Source organism: Neolamprologus multifasciatus, chromosome 11 (assembly GCF_963576455.1).
Source record: "Neolamprologus multifasciatus chromosome 11, fNeoMul1.2, whole genome shotgun sequence".
Classification (NCBI taxonomy): Eukaryota; Metazoa; Chordata; class Actinopteri; order Cichliformes; family Cichlidae; genus Neolamprologus; species Neolamprologus multifasciatus.
This window is the reverse complement of record NC_140449.1, coordinates 720,496-735,307: the sequence shown is the minus strand read 5'-3', so window position 1 is coordinate 735,307 and position 14,812 is coordinate 720,496. Positions and strand designations below refer to the sequence as shown.

At 38.7% G+C, this 14,812-nt stretch overlaps 1 protein-coding gene and 1 long non-coding RNA gene across 3 annotated transcripts; one reads left to right on the top strand and one right to left on the bottom strand.

Moving 5' to 3' along the window:
- Nucleotides 1–515: 515 nt before the first annotated feature.
- Nucleotides 516–1,822, bottom strand: LOC146507534 (uncharacterized). Its single transcript, XR_014876674.1, has 2 exons — nucleotides 1,772–1,822; nucleotides 516–1,689 (listed from the first exon to the last, which is right to left on the bottom strand). It is a non-coding gene; the product is annotated as an uncharacterized LOC146507534 (long non-coding RNA).
- A 5,185-nt stretch (nucleotides 1,823–7,007) lies between these two features.
- On the top strand, nucleotides 7,008–14,585 carry LOC146507533 (uncharacterized). 2 transcript variants are annotated; one of them, XM_085178210.1, is made up of 10 exons: nucleotides 7,008–7,355; nucleotides 8,905–9,001; nucleotides 9,114–9,272; nucleotides 9,541–9,743; nucleotides 9,852–9,988; nucleotides 10,066–10,159; nucleotides 10,305–10,637; nucleotides 10,741–10,912; nucleotides 11,130–11,257; nucleotides 11,666–14,584. In XM_085178210.1, the coding sequence occupies exons 2-10, from the start codon at nucleotides 8,908–8,910 to the stop codon at nucleotides 11,984–11,986; spliced, it is 1,641 nt and encodes a 546-aa protein (XP_085034336.1). In that variant the 5' UTR covers nucleotides 7,008–7,355; nucleotides 8,905–8,907; the 3' UTR covers nucleotides 11,987–14,584. The 2 variants fall into 2 exon arrangements, with proteins under 2 accessions (XP_085034336.1, XP_085034337.1); XM_085178211.1 differs by having other exon boundaries at nucleotides 7,008–9,001; nucleotides 10,069–10,159; nucleotides 11,666–14,585.
- Nucleotides 14,586–14,812: the final 227 nt, after the last annotated feature.

Below are 14,812 nucleotides of genomic sequence, written 5' to 3'. Positions count from 1 at the left end.
CAGAACAATGATCACACCCTCCGCCACATACCCCCACCAGGAGGCCCTGCCGGGGCCACATCTGGCCAAACCTACTTCCTACTTGGGGCGCGGGCAGGAAACAATGGCCTGTGCACACACCTGTACTACCCCCCAAGTGGTACTCCAGATACCATACCTCTCTCCATCATGAACAAAAATAGCTCCTCTTCACCCTCAGAACAAAGAAGATTTGATGGAGAGATGGGCTGGAGAATTCAACAGCTTTTACTGCAAAATACTGAACTGAAGAGATGCTTTGCGAATGTGTGGGAGAGAGATATAAGGATTGGATGTTGTTCTTTCTTTGTAACCACAACAGAAAGTGTATCCTGGCAACTTCAAACCTGTGCAACAAAAGGTCATGCTGGACACGCAGGAGTGATTCACCACCATAAATTTTAAATAAATCATCCCAGCGATACTGTATAGTTACCAGCATGTTTTTCATATTTTCATCAACAGCAACAAACAGCTATTCTTTTCCAAATCAATGCTATTAGCTGGCTTTTTTCCTTTTTTTAATTCTTAAAAAAAACTGAGGTTCAGTGAGCAATGTTTCATTAGCCACTGTGAAACTGGTGTATACAGTGTGGGAAATAATTATTTGATCCCTTGCTGAACTTGGCTCACTTACAAAGAAATGAACAGTTTCTAATTTTTGGGGTAATTTCATTTTAACGGAGAGTGACAGAATATCAACCAGAAATCCAGAGAAAAAGATAAAAACACATTCCATGAAAGTTGAAAAATTATTTGCATGTCATTGAATAAAATAGATTATTTGATGCCCTACAGCCCTGGCAGAATTCTGGCTCTCACACACTGGATGTGTGCCCACGTAACAAAATCAATTAATCAGTCAATCAATTACAGATACTGATTTTCAACTGTGCACGTGTTTAAAGCCCATCCATCCACTGAATCAATTTCTTGCATTCCAACCTCTCTCCAACCATATTAAAGACCAAAGAGCTGTCAGAGTATGTCAGCAAGAAGCTTTGTGAGAAGTTGACAACTGTCGCCCTTAGTCTGAAGTCCCATTCAAGATCTCAGCTCATGAGTGAGGGTGATAATGAAAACCTACACAGAAGGAGCTTGCTGAAGCCAGTTGGGACCACAGTGACCAAGACTACCATTAGTAATAATGGTAGATTGGAATAATTTGCCTTCTCTTAATCATTTAGACGGGTCTGCAAATGTAGCTTCTTCTTGCTCAAGAATTCTTTGGAATGAATGGTTTGGTGAAGGTTTTTATAAAGAAGTTGGCTAAATTCCTTCCTGAGATTTGCACAAACTTGGTAAATTGGTAACTACAAGAAATGTGTTGTAGTAATTTGCATGCCAACAAGTGCTTCTCCACAAAGTACAAAGTCATTTTTTTCTTTTCCTATTTCGTTCAGATATTCTGTCTTTCTCTATTAAAATGAAAGTACCATAAAAATTAGAGACTGGTCATGTCACAACTGAGAGTAGGAACTCAAGAGCAGAGCAGGTTGACGTCTCCAAACACAGTTAATTTACAACACCGGTGCACAATATATACAGTGAAGGGAAAATCCAGGCTCCAAGGGACCAAGAGGAAGCTCTCTCATCACACTCGCTCTCGTCTTCACGCCCAGCCTCACACACGCACGCACTGCAGGGAGGTCACAGGTCCAGGAAGGAAAACTGTGGCACAGGAAAAAGAAGTCACTCACGAATCACGAAAACACTAAAGCACAGATTCACGGAAGCTGGGAGAATCACTAACGTCTGTAGTGCAATCATCCAGCGACGAGAAGATCTGTGTCCCAGCCTCAAATAGTGGACAGATAATGACCGCTGATTGCGGACAGGTGTGTGGGCCAAGGGCGGGAGCCCGCAGTGAGCTCCGCCCAGGCATAGAGGAGAGAGAGAGAAAACAAAACAAACACATGTAGCCATGCGGGGCCGGTTGGGCAGGCACGGAGACCATGACAGGTCATTGTCTTTGTAAGTAAGCAAATGCACAAATTCAAAATGGGAACAAATAATTATTTACCACACAATATCCAATAAATCTTTTTGAGGGAATTTGTCATTCGTTGAACCAACACATACCTCCATCAGCTGATGCATAGGACTGTGGTTAATGGCTTTAATAAATGGGAAAAGTTGACCGTCTGAGGTTGGTCAACTTTCCCCATTTCCCCTAAGATTCCATGTGTGCCTAGTGAGAAATACCAAAAATAGGACACAATAGGACACAATTTTTACTTGTACATTTTACACCACAATCATAAATGTCATAAATAATAATAATAATATAGTGCATCTTGGAGCTTGGACTCTTAGAGTTGTTAAATCAGAGAACTGGAGCAGTAAATACCTACAATCCTCCACTCTTAGAAAATGTCCTGCCTACATGCTGTAGATTATCATATGCAAAAAAAAAGTATTATAAAAGTGATTTGCCGGACAGTGCCTCGAATTAAAATAAATGCCCATTTCCACAAGTAATTACACTAAAATAGGGACATGCCACTTATCCATCCATATATATTAAAATAATTGTTACAGTGGGACCCTTTTTGTCATTCAAGCAAATAAAACAATCACATATACAGTGGGTAAATAAATGGTGAATTGCTTTTTGTTGCCTTGGACAAATCTCCCAGCAAATAATGATATTTTTATGCTTTCAAAATGTTGATAGCAGTTTTGTTAAATAAGCTAATTGGAATTCTGATTGGGTGAAGGTTTGCTGCTCATCTTTCACAAGATTGGTGAAATTGCAAAAGATTGAATATAGGCCATAAATAACTACAAATGAGATTATTATGGTCCAAAAAGTCAAGTTTCTGTGCTCTGTGCAGTATGATAGTTTGCAGTATGCAGGCACACCTGAATCAAATGTAACAAACATTGAACAGTGCAGTTCTTCTCTCCCAGAAGAAATAAAACCTGAACACACTGCATAAGAGCATTAAATAAGTTTTATGATAGATACCTCTGAAAACTTATTTCAGCACAGATTTGCTATCTCCTTTCATTGCATTTATGAGGTGTAACATGTTCTGTTAAATACAATTTTATATATTGTTTCTCATCTGAATATCCTGCCTTATGGTTGTTTGTATCTTTTCCCTTTAGACCGTCTGGAGTGGCTCCTAGCATCCTGATCACTTTAACAATGTGTGTCTAGACAATGTTCACCATTATTAAAGACCTGCAAGTTGTCAATGGTCATGATTTTTCTTCTCTCTGGGTGGTGGGAGAGTGGGAGCTTTAGTCACTGCACCACATCTGAAATCCCAATAGGTGACCTGCCATGGATTTTTCTGTCCCCCATTGATGTCTCAAAGGCTGCATTTCTCTTCTCACCATCAAAGCTGAAATAAAGAAGGGATGAGAAAAGCTACTGTCAGTCTAACCTGCATTTCTGGCCCACAAATATGGGTGACCCCAGGTGAAAGTGCCTACAGTACTTGTGGCTGACATGACCTCTCAGATTTCAGACTTCAGTTAAAACAAAAGGATTTCTTACTGTGTCTACAGATTAAGCACTAAATGTATTCCATTTCTTAAAACCTAGTCTTTATTAATAAAATAGAATATGAAGTATGCAGACAATAATACACTTTGGTGCATTTGTGGTGTGAATAAGGCACGGCGGGTGCAGGGATCAGCGTTTTGAGACATTTTATTTACAACACCTCACACCACCACCCCGCAACCCCTGAGTCCTCGTGTTTTTAAACTTGGTGGACGTGATTAAGGATGTCGTGCAGGTGCGTCCGCCCTCCCTGCACGGTACCGCAGGCCACGCCCCACCACATACCCCCATTGCCTGACTGAGGCCGAACCTACTCACACCACACGCCGGCCTCTGGTGGAGGCGAGGCCGCTCTGCACCGCCCGCCGACCTCGGGCTTCGGTGGCGCGGACTCCCCTTGCACGGGCACCTCCGACTTATCCCGCGGCTCCTCGAGCGCCGCCTCCGCCGCTGCCCCTCCCGCCTGGAGCAGCTCCTTGGGCGCCGCCTCCGCCACTGCCTCTCCCGGCTGGAGCGGCTCCTCGGGCGCCGCCTCCGCTGCCGCCGCCGCCTCAAGCAGCCCCTCGCGTGGCTCCTCCGTCACCACCCGCGGCTCCTCTCCCTCCAGCCGGCGCAGACCCTTGCCTGCCTCGCCCTCCGCCTCCGATTGGAGCGGCTCCCCCTCCGCTCCCGGCAGGAGCAGCCCTTCACCCGGCTGTTCCTCCTCCTCCAGCGGACTCGGACCCCAGCCAGCTCCTCCCTTCCCTGGCTCCGGTAAGGACCCGCCATGCCGCCTCCTGGGTTTCGGCACCAATGTGGTGGAATTAAGGCACGACGGGACCACAGATCCATGTTCTGAGCCATCTTTATTTGTTATTTGCATTCCACCACCACAACCCCGCAACCCCTGAGTCCTCGTGTTTTTAAACTTGGTGGACGTGATTAAGGATGCCGTGCAGGTGCGTCCACCCTCCCTGCACGGCACCGCAGTCCACGCCCCACCACAGCATTATTGCCTCGAAAGAGTGACCTTTGTCCTTTAGATGCAGTAGAAGCTTCTTTAGATGTAGAAGTCTGGGCATTCCTCGCTACACTGTACAGCATACACCACATTGTTAAGTCAGTGATTCCTGAGATTAGGGACAAAACAGGTTTTAATTTTCTAAAATATATTTTTTGATTTTTCAAAAACATATTTACATATAGTTGTAACGCAAAGTTTTGGCTGTCTCACCATGTTTTGGTACAATCTTCCAGGTTTAACATTTTTTAATAATTTATGTTTTTGCTGGAGAAGTGCAAGGTTTTTGTCAACACCGTCAGACACAAAGAAATGCAAAAATATATATTTTAAATTAAGTTGTTTCAGCTATTTTGACTATTAGCAGCTTCTCTATTCTATTGTTTATGCACATATGTTTTGAAAGTAATTATACCACATCTAAAAGTAAGATTGTTTTGGCTTTTTATTATTAGAGTTACAGTCATACATATTTTCATAAGCTTGTATTTAATCTGTATAAGAAACAATCATATTAAGCAGCATGCAAATTACACATTTATTGAGAAAATTACGTATTTTTATTGGAAGATCATGACGGAGGAAACTATATGGTTCTCCAAAAGAGAAAAATAAAAAAAAACTCCATATTATGGAGTTGACAAGGTGCTGACGGTGGTGACACTCTAGTAGAAAACAAGATATTATTTCTTTCAAAATGACCATTAAACCTTAACAACCTTTGTACTATCACAAGACACATCATAACAATTCTGTTTTTGCACATGTCAAGTTCTACATCTTAATAGTTCACCAGCAAGTAGCTGCCTGCTCCTCCTTGATTCCTAAAGTACTCTGTGGTTGTGTATTTAGACCCTGCTGTAATTTCTCTCCTTTTGTCTCTCTGTGCTTGTTTCCAAAACCTGCTCTTCTGCTTTTTTTCTCTTTCTTTCAGATCACGGATGTTCTTTATTTTTCCCTCTTTCACTCTATTTCTCCATCTTTCTCTTTCCTTTATGAGAAACTCAGGCTGGCTGTTAATTTTTTCTCTCCTTCTTTTTTGATCATCCCTGTTCCTTCTCTTTCGTTCCTCTACTGACAGCTTCCCCTTTGCTATTCTAGCCTGAAATGTACCATTTTGTAATTACTATAATTTTTCTGAACCTTATGCTTTTTTACAGATTAAGGATGAATATTCACAACACAATTATGCATTAAGCAATAGAGATGCTATCCGGCCATTAACTCTGATGTCATTTCCAGGTCCAAACTCCGCTGCAGATCCCAAAGTCAAAGGAACTCTGTGGAATCACTGAGAGTTACAAACTGTCTAAATTCTTTCATCTTTAATAAAATGATCAGTGCGGCTGCTTTACCAGGTGTAAAATCCAGGCATCCATGAAAACAGAATATATGGAATTTAACAGAGTTAGAAGTTAGATTGCTTGTTTCCACCTAAACATGATATACCAGCTCTGCTATCACTTCCAACATAAATTAAGACAGACTGGCTGGAGCAGCATCTAATAACCAACTCGCAAAATAAAACAAAATAAAAACAAACCAACAAACACGAAAACAGCGGACATTATGATACAGACTTATAATTTGCACCGATGTTTTTTCGAAATTCTATTCTCGAAAAGTGAGCGGAAGATCCCTCGGTGCACTTGCTTGCTGCTGAAGTCAAAGTAAACTTTATTGTCATCTCCACCAAATACAGTACAGTATATAGAGAGACGAGATGACGAGGCTCCAGTTAAAGCAGTGCAAGTAAACAAACAATAAATATAAGAAGAGTAAGAAAATAAATATACACTTTAGGACTAGGGGTAAAGGGATCAATAACAATTTATAATTTACAGTTTGATGATTTAAAGTCTCACACACAACCCGTCGAAAGGGGAGGGGGTGGCTGCTTCCAAATAGAGCACATTTCATTCATAATGTTGTAAATCCAAGCCCATTATGTTTTCATGATTTGAATCCTGGGTTGTGTGAAATCTCAGAAATGCACCCTAGACAAAGTAATTCTGTGAGCTAAGGTGTAGGTGTGTTAGGTTATGTTGTGGTGATCCTCGGGTTGAGGGATGGGTGTTCATACTGGAGTGCAAAATTAAAACCAATGGAAGATGGACAAGAAAAGTTCAGAGCCATCAGGTCCTCAGTTTAGAAAAAAGAGAAAAGAAGAGGAGGAGAAAGAAGCAAAAGATACAGGTAAGCAGATGTGTGATTGGATAATGGCAGGTCATCCTGCAACAATCAGAATCAGAATACTTTATTAATCCCTAAGGAAATTATGTGGGTTATGTGGGTTGGTCCAAGAAGAAATGGTAAAAATAGTAACAGTGACAGACTAAACTCCAAGTTAGTCTAATGCTAATACAATATGTTACAGATTTTAATATTAATTAGTCATTGTCAATTGTTGATTTGTCCTGTTCTCATTGTATGATGAATTATGATGGCTGTTTGGTAGCCGTTTGCATACTACACAGCAAATTCAAAAGTGTTAAATGTATTGGTGTTAGTGACTTTGTGCAAAAGCAGAGTTAATTTTACTCTAAGTAGAGTCACATTCTTTTAATGTAACTCTGAGGTGTAAAACATTAGTAGTTAAAATGGAGTGTTAAAAATGAGTGTTTCTATATTAAATCTGGAGGTGTCAAAATGGAAACATTAACTCTTGACCTCTTAACTCTAAACTCCTAAAGGGGTTATGACACTAATAGAGTAAATTCACAAACTCCGCCCCCAGCATCACAGGTTCCGAATGAAGCTGAAGGGAAGCCATTTCAGAACATTTAGCTCTCCATTTTTCCGAGTTGTTTGCCACGCCTGGTAAGTCATTTTTTCTGAGATTCTTGTAATTATTATTACTACCTTTTACTTCTGTGGCTTTTTTGAGTCGAGACAAAGCTGTGTGAAAAGCATTAGCATGTTGCTCGGTGATAGCAGAAAAATCTGTTTTAGCTAGCTGAAATGTATTGTTGGCGGGCAAAAGACTTGCATATGAGTGTTCAGTCATTCTTTTGCTAACTCATATACACTTAAAACAATATTTAGGTTGGCATCAAATTATGGTGGCACTTAAAGCCTGAAAACTATCTCCCATATAAACCGATATAGTAAACGGCAGTAGCAGATGTGCTGACTGGGTTCTATGTTAACATTTAGATCTTTTCAGAGTTTTGTGCACTCATTTTAGGTAAAAATTAAAAAGATCAAGGCTTTGAATTTATTATGGAATTAACTATTGTCTGTGTTCTTCAGTTGTTATAGAGAGCATCATTTTAACAAATGTGTTGTGGGTAGGGCTGCCACAAACGATTATTTTGATAGTCGACTAGTCACTGATTATTTTTGCAATTAGTCCAGTAATCAGATCATGCATCAATTGGACATAAAACGGACAGCTTATTGCACCAGCAGCATCTGCTCTTATATAACTATCATTAGATTACAGCTTTAAGTGTTTAAGGTATGTGCTAACTAAAAATAAAGACAAGATGATAGTTTATTAAATTTTAATTAAATGTGCAGATTGTTTCGGTGGAGTTTAATAAACTCAGCCGATTTACTCAGGAACAAATAAAATACTGAAAAAAGCCAAACAATAACATTTTTAAGTTATCTAAGTGACTTATATATCATGTTTAACCTGAGTAGCGAAAGACGGCAGTGGGTTTGAAAACGATTAGCCGGGAGTCCGGTGTTCTCACGGCTCTAGTGAGCCTAGCCCCCGGCTAGCTATCGAGCTAGTGGCTAACAGACATCTCCGAAAACGTTGGAACGCTTTTGAAAATATGTGGTGTCTTGATAAACTGAGCAGATATTTGAGGTTTACACAGCTACATTCTCGCCTGAAAACACGTTAAACGTTTATTTTGTGACCCAGAAAGAATAATAAGAGTAATATTAAAACTAAGTAGCTGCCGCCATTGTTGGAAACTGAGCAGGGCCGCGCTATAAATTCTGGGACACAGCTTCTTCTTCTTCGGGGTTTAACTGCAGCTGGCATCCTTGTACATGCAGTGCTGCCATCTTCTGTTTCAGTCCGTTATTACACTCTTAAATCCTACAACTTATTCCTGCGTCTTTTGTGATCTTACAAAGCTTCAAACGAGTCGACTATTAAATTAGTTGTCTACAATTTTGATAGTCGATGTAATCGTGACTAGTCGACTAATCGTGGCAGCTGTAGTTGTGGGTATAATATTGACTTGAAAGATGGACAAATTGTTTAGTATCTAGAATTGTCTTTTGGGAAAATGCTTTGCTTAACACAAGTTATGGATCATGATTCTTTTTTTTTTTTTCAATTGATTACCAGGTTATTTGTCCAATTAATTACTGTACAACTAATTTTTTTTATTGAATCTCCACACAGGATATGCTTGCAAAGGTGGAGTATGGGGGAGTGCAGAAGTATGTCAAAGTTCCAGAAAGTGATGGATGCTTTCATTTCCACCAGTTTCTTAAAGATGGTTTGTACTCATGTGCAATTTAAATGAGTATAAAATTATCACCTATAAGTGATCAACAGTAAAACTTGGTGGTTTTAATAGTTTAGTGACATTTCGGATTTCTTTGTTTTAGTTATGGACAAGTTCAGCTTGCAGCCTCAATTCTTCACAGAAGGTGTACTCATCCTCACTGATACCTCTGACACTGAAGTTGACGCAGACATTTTTGATGAGCTGGTAAAGTCTGGAGTTCGAGCTTTCAAAGTTGGATATAGAATGCAGACAGCAACAGGTACAGTAGATCCATAATAATTTACAGGAGTACATTTCTTCATGATCTTCAAAGTTTACATGAATATTAGCCAGATTTAACAACCTTTCAGATTCCAATTTTCTTTTTTGAAAAACTGTAAAATGGTTTTACATGTTGAGTGCATGTTACATGCTGTTATCAGATATAATTTATGTGGTTGAACATTATTGCAGTTGTTGTGACTTCTCATATGCATTTTGCACATTTTTTTTCCAATGCCTTTTATGTCCCTTTTTTTCCCTTTAAGACATTGAGATCAGTGTGGTTGACGATGAATCAGAGTCATCGGTACAGCCAATCCCTCTTGCCCTCCTGACATCGCCAGTTTCATTGTCAGATCATCCATCGTCCCCAGCTTCTACCAGGTCATCAGATTCAACTATGATCCTCAAAAGTACAAAGAACAGGAAGAAGGGCCTACAAGAGCTTGATCGCGATGAAGCAAAGCAGGTCAAAAGCAAAGCCTAAAGCAATCTCCAGTGCTTAACAGCATTTTACAAACACTAACTTTTTTATAATTTGCTTCAGTTTAATCAGTATGATTTTTTTTTTAAACAGAAGGTGTGTAGTGTCCTGAGCTCAAACCCAAAGGGTGAAGAAATTTTCAATGAATACGACAAAACTAAAACACTGTCAGATCCAACTCGCCGACAAATGGTCAACATACTGGTTGCAGATATGATAGAATCACACGGGTAAGTATTCTTTGATGATCATAAAAACAATTGTCGAGTGAGCAGAATAGCAATACACTTTGTTTTGTTTTTGAAAGGAGGATTCCGCCCATAAGTGTTCGGACTAACTATGCACTGGGAATTGCAACGCTTTTTCCATATCTCCAAGATCCTTACTCAAAAAATGGCTATGTAAGTGTTATCTCTGAAACGCAACATCTCTGTAATTTATACATGTTGTTAAAGTGGTACCAAATATGCATTCCTTTGTTGCATTTTTTTGTTGTGTATGTTTTTTGTTTGTTTTTGTGTGTGATTGATGTGCATGCATGAGCAGGAACATTACTATGATCCGGAGGCTAATACTGGCTGTCTTGCTTGGAGACTCAAGACTGTCCAACGCAATACCTATGATGGTGCTAGTGGGTGTCCCAGGCCAAACTTCCAGAACAGTCCAACAACCCGAAGAGAATCTTTGTTTGTTAGTGGACAGCTTTTTGATGAGGAGTGCAGAGAGGCTCTGTCTGTTATTAGACACTCAACAGATAGGTCTGTGGTTAAAGAGAAGATGAAAGCTACTTTTGAATATAGACAGAAGCTGGTACATGACCCAGATGCAACATCATCAATCTTGGATGTCTTCCCTCGTTTCCTTGATACACCGGGGTTGGTGAGTATATTTTTAGACATTTCATGATCTGAAACTAAAGATAACATTTTGCCAAGAACACGTAAGTAACCAGTATTTGGTTCCTGTTTTGTCTTATTAATAGATTGATCAGGATTTTGCAATGATGCTTGGAGATGAGGCCTCTGGAAGATTTCTTACAAAGTGGTCTTCGTATTTCAAGCAAAAAATCATCGCAGAAAGCCAAAGTCTTCCATCAAGTCCTTGTGTTGAGGAGTTACGAGCATCTTTTGATACGGAGGCTTCAAATGACTGGGGTAAATTTGGACAGTGTTTCAGTATATAAAATACTTACATTTCCATTTGTCTGTCCTAAAACAGTTAACTGAGCGGAAATAGACTAGTAAATTAGTAATTTATGCATCCTTGTGGTTGTAAGCATTTCCAGAAATCTCATCATTTAACTGCTTATTTTCCAACTGTTTTCTAGTTCATGTTTAACCTTTTGTCTCAAATGTGCTTTTTGTCTTTAAGGCTGGGATAGTGACATGGCAGCTCTTCTGTTGTTGCTGCATCTCCTGCCCCCAACATCAAAAGGCCACAAAAAAACAACAAAAATTAGCTCTGCACAGGCAGCCAATCATCTTGTGAGATTCGTCAAGGTATGCTCTATTACTCTACGTTTTTGTAAAAATGGTTTGTAATTAATGATTTTTGGTCCATGGTAAGCCACAAGATAAAAACAGAAAGTATAAAAGCAGTAAATTAATTACCTTTTGTGTATTTGGTATGAAATCATGCTGTATCTATAGATATTAGAAGAGATAAAATCTGGTATGGCTTTCCTTTCCAAAAGAAGTTAATCCACAGATTTGGGTTCAGCACACACTCATTGCCCCTTCAAACAGAAGAATGTGAACTTCAAAAATAAAGCATTACTCTGTTTTATTCTACTTGGATCCATTTGTGTTAAGATGGGTTACTTGCTTGGGCCCATAGACCTTATATGCAAGCCAAACAGTTGAAAAGAAAATTTTACTCATGATTGAAATGTGCTATTCAAATTCCAGGATGGAGTCAGCCTCACTACTTTCCTGGAGAAAGCTAACACCAGGCAGCCCTTCCTTCTCTGCATTGGTGAGCAAAAGAAGAACATTCAGAGGTTCTTCATCATTGTAGACCAGAAAGCTATCCCATGTGATGCTCCAACTTCAGTGGCTGCTTTTGATGGGCTTTTCAAAGCACACTTTGTCTTCAGCCTCTCATATGATGAAGCTCTTTCCAGTTTCTACACCTTCATTCAAACCACAATCTACAACATTGATGTTGGAAACACAAAAGAAAGCCCTCGAGTCAAGGAACTGAGAGCACGTCTGCTGCGAGACCGTTAAATGCCCGCAAGGTCCACACGCTTTTAGGAGGATTTAAAAAAAAGACTGTTTGACAATGTTCAAATGCTTTGTTTGTAAAATGCACCACAAAAATTGTTCAGTTCTTTGTCAACATTTAAAATTTCATCATGGTTTATATCCAAACAAAAATCTGCGTTTAAAATGTGGAGAGCAGGGATGTTTTTCGTCTTTTTGTACTTACAATGGCTTTAGAAAACATCTTCATAATGTACATAGTCATTATCATGATAAAAATGTAGGGATGGAACAGGAAGTTGCCCAACAAACACATTCTCTAGGAGACTCTTTTAGTGATCAACCATCTACTTCTGCATCTGTATCACAGGTTCCCACTGTTATTTCACAGGACTCGCTTGTTGGAATGTGTGGATCTATTGTCGCTAACTTACAAGCTTCTGGTCTTACTGAAAGTGCTGTTCAAACAATAATTTCTTCTGTTGAGGAAGTTGTCAGTGATGTTCAGAGTCAAGCAAGAGAAGTAGTACTCCAAACATTTTCCCCTGATAGTAAGGAATCAGACATTTACAAAAGAGTTGAGCACAATTTAAACCAATTAGATAACCCCTTTTCAAAATTTAACACTGAGAAAAAAAGACAGAAATATTACGATGAAAAATGGGAAATAGTTGAGCCTAAAGAATTTGTACTTGGTGTAAGATTGGATACACGTAGACATAGAACTACAGGGGTTTATAGCGAAACACCTGTCAGAGACAAATACATGTATGTGCCCATCTTAGGTACAATACATTCAATTTTCAAGAATAAAGACATTAGAGAATGCTTCTTGCATGAGAAACAAACACAAGCTGGGTTATACAAAGACATTAATGATGGATTATATTTCCAAAACCATCCTCTGTTTTCACAACAGAAATATGCTCTACAGATTTTACTGTATTACGATGATTTTGAAACTGCTAACCCATTAGGTTCGAAGAAAGGGATCCACAAACTGGGCTGTATTTATTTCACTATAAAAAACCTCCCACCAAAGGTTAACTCTGTGCTGATGAATGTACATCTAGCTGCTCTTTTCTACACAGAAGACTTAAAGAAATATGGTTTTGAAGAAATACTAAAGCCTTTGATTGATGACTTGAAAATTTTAGAAACTAAAGGAATCCTGCTTCCCTTTACTGAAGAGCCAGTGTTTGGTTCTGTTGTTCAAGTTACAGGAGACAATCTTGCTTTAAATGGCTTACTAGGTTTTGTTGAATCGTTTAGTGCAACAAACTGGTGTAGGTTTTGTTTAGTAAACAAGGAAGAAATTCAGTCTGTGTTTAATGAAGACAGTTCGGACATTGTTCTGCGCTCCAGAGAACTTCATATTGAACACTGTAATGCATTAAGTGAAGACCCTGCTCTCACTTCCGTTTATGGAGTTAAAAGATCTTGTGTGCTCAATTCATTGGAATATTTTCACAGCACTGACAATTATGCAGTTGATATAATGCACGATTTATTGGAAGGAGTTGTGCAGTATGAGCTCAAACTTTTTTTTCATTACATGATCAAAAATGGTTACATCTCCATTAGCACATTACTTGACAGAATACAGACGTTTAATTATGGTTTTGTAGAGCGTAAAAATAAACCAAGTGGGTTAAAAATAGATGATAACAGCAAACACTTAGGTTTAAATGCCATTCAGTCATTATGTATCCTACGCAATACTCCACTAATTTTTGGAGACATAGTTGAGCGGGACAATAGTCACTGGAATTTTGTTCTCCTGTTGTTGCAAATTGTTGATATTGTGTTGTCCCCAGTCCTTACTGATGGCATGATATGTTACTTAAAACATCTAATCTGTGATCACCATAACATGTTTAAAAACTTGTTCCCTGGTAGAAAATTAATTCCTAAACACCACCTAATGATTCACTATCCAAGGTGTATTAAGAAAATTGGCCCTCTTATCCACATATGGTGTATGCGTTTTGAAGCAAAACACAATTTTTTTAAAAGGGCTGTCAAAAGTTTTAAAAACCTTACAAAATCTCTAGTAAAGCAACATCAGCGTCAATTGGCCTTTTACTATGAAAACTATTGTTTTAAAAGATTTCAGTTCGGTCCTTTAAAATTAAAAAGAGTTGATAGCATGGAAGGTGGACATTTGTTGTGCGAGTCATTAAATGTAGATTCATGTGTAAATGTTTCAACTACAAATTGGGTTAGAAATTATGGCACTGAATACCAGGTTGGTTTGTTTTTATGCACTGGAATGTCCAGTGATCTACCAGTCTTTAAGAAAATTTGCTATATCATAATACATGAACAACATGCATTCATAATAGGCTCTACTGTCAACACCTTGTACTTTGATGAACACTTTCATGCATACTGCATTGAAGAAAAAAGTAATGAGCATGCTGTTATTTCAATTGACCAGCTCACCTATGTTAGACCCTTTGACAAGCAATATTCTAATGAAAATGAGAACATATACATTATTCCATATTGTTACATGTTTTAGAAAATGTTTTGAAGTTGTGGTGCATATAAAAATAAATCTTTTTCAGAAGAACATTGGCTCTTTTTAATATTTTTTTCCCCAAGGAATTTCTAAAAGATCAGAACAGTAAAATTTACACTTTTTAGAATTAATTAGACTCTTTTGTAGTCAAAATAAAATACTCTGTAAGAGTTAATATATAAACTCTTGACACCTAGTTAGTGTTAATGAGTGTTAAATTTTCAACTCCAGGCAGATTTGATATTTAACACTAAATCAGAGTTAATGTACCAACTCTCCAAAAAGAGTTAAATTAACACTCACTGGTGTGGACCCATATAGACACT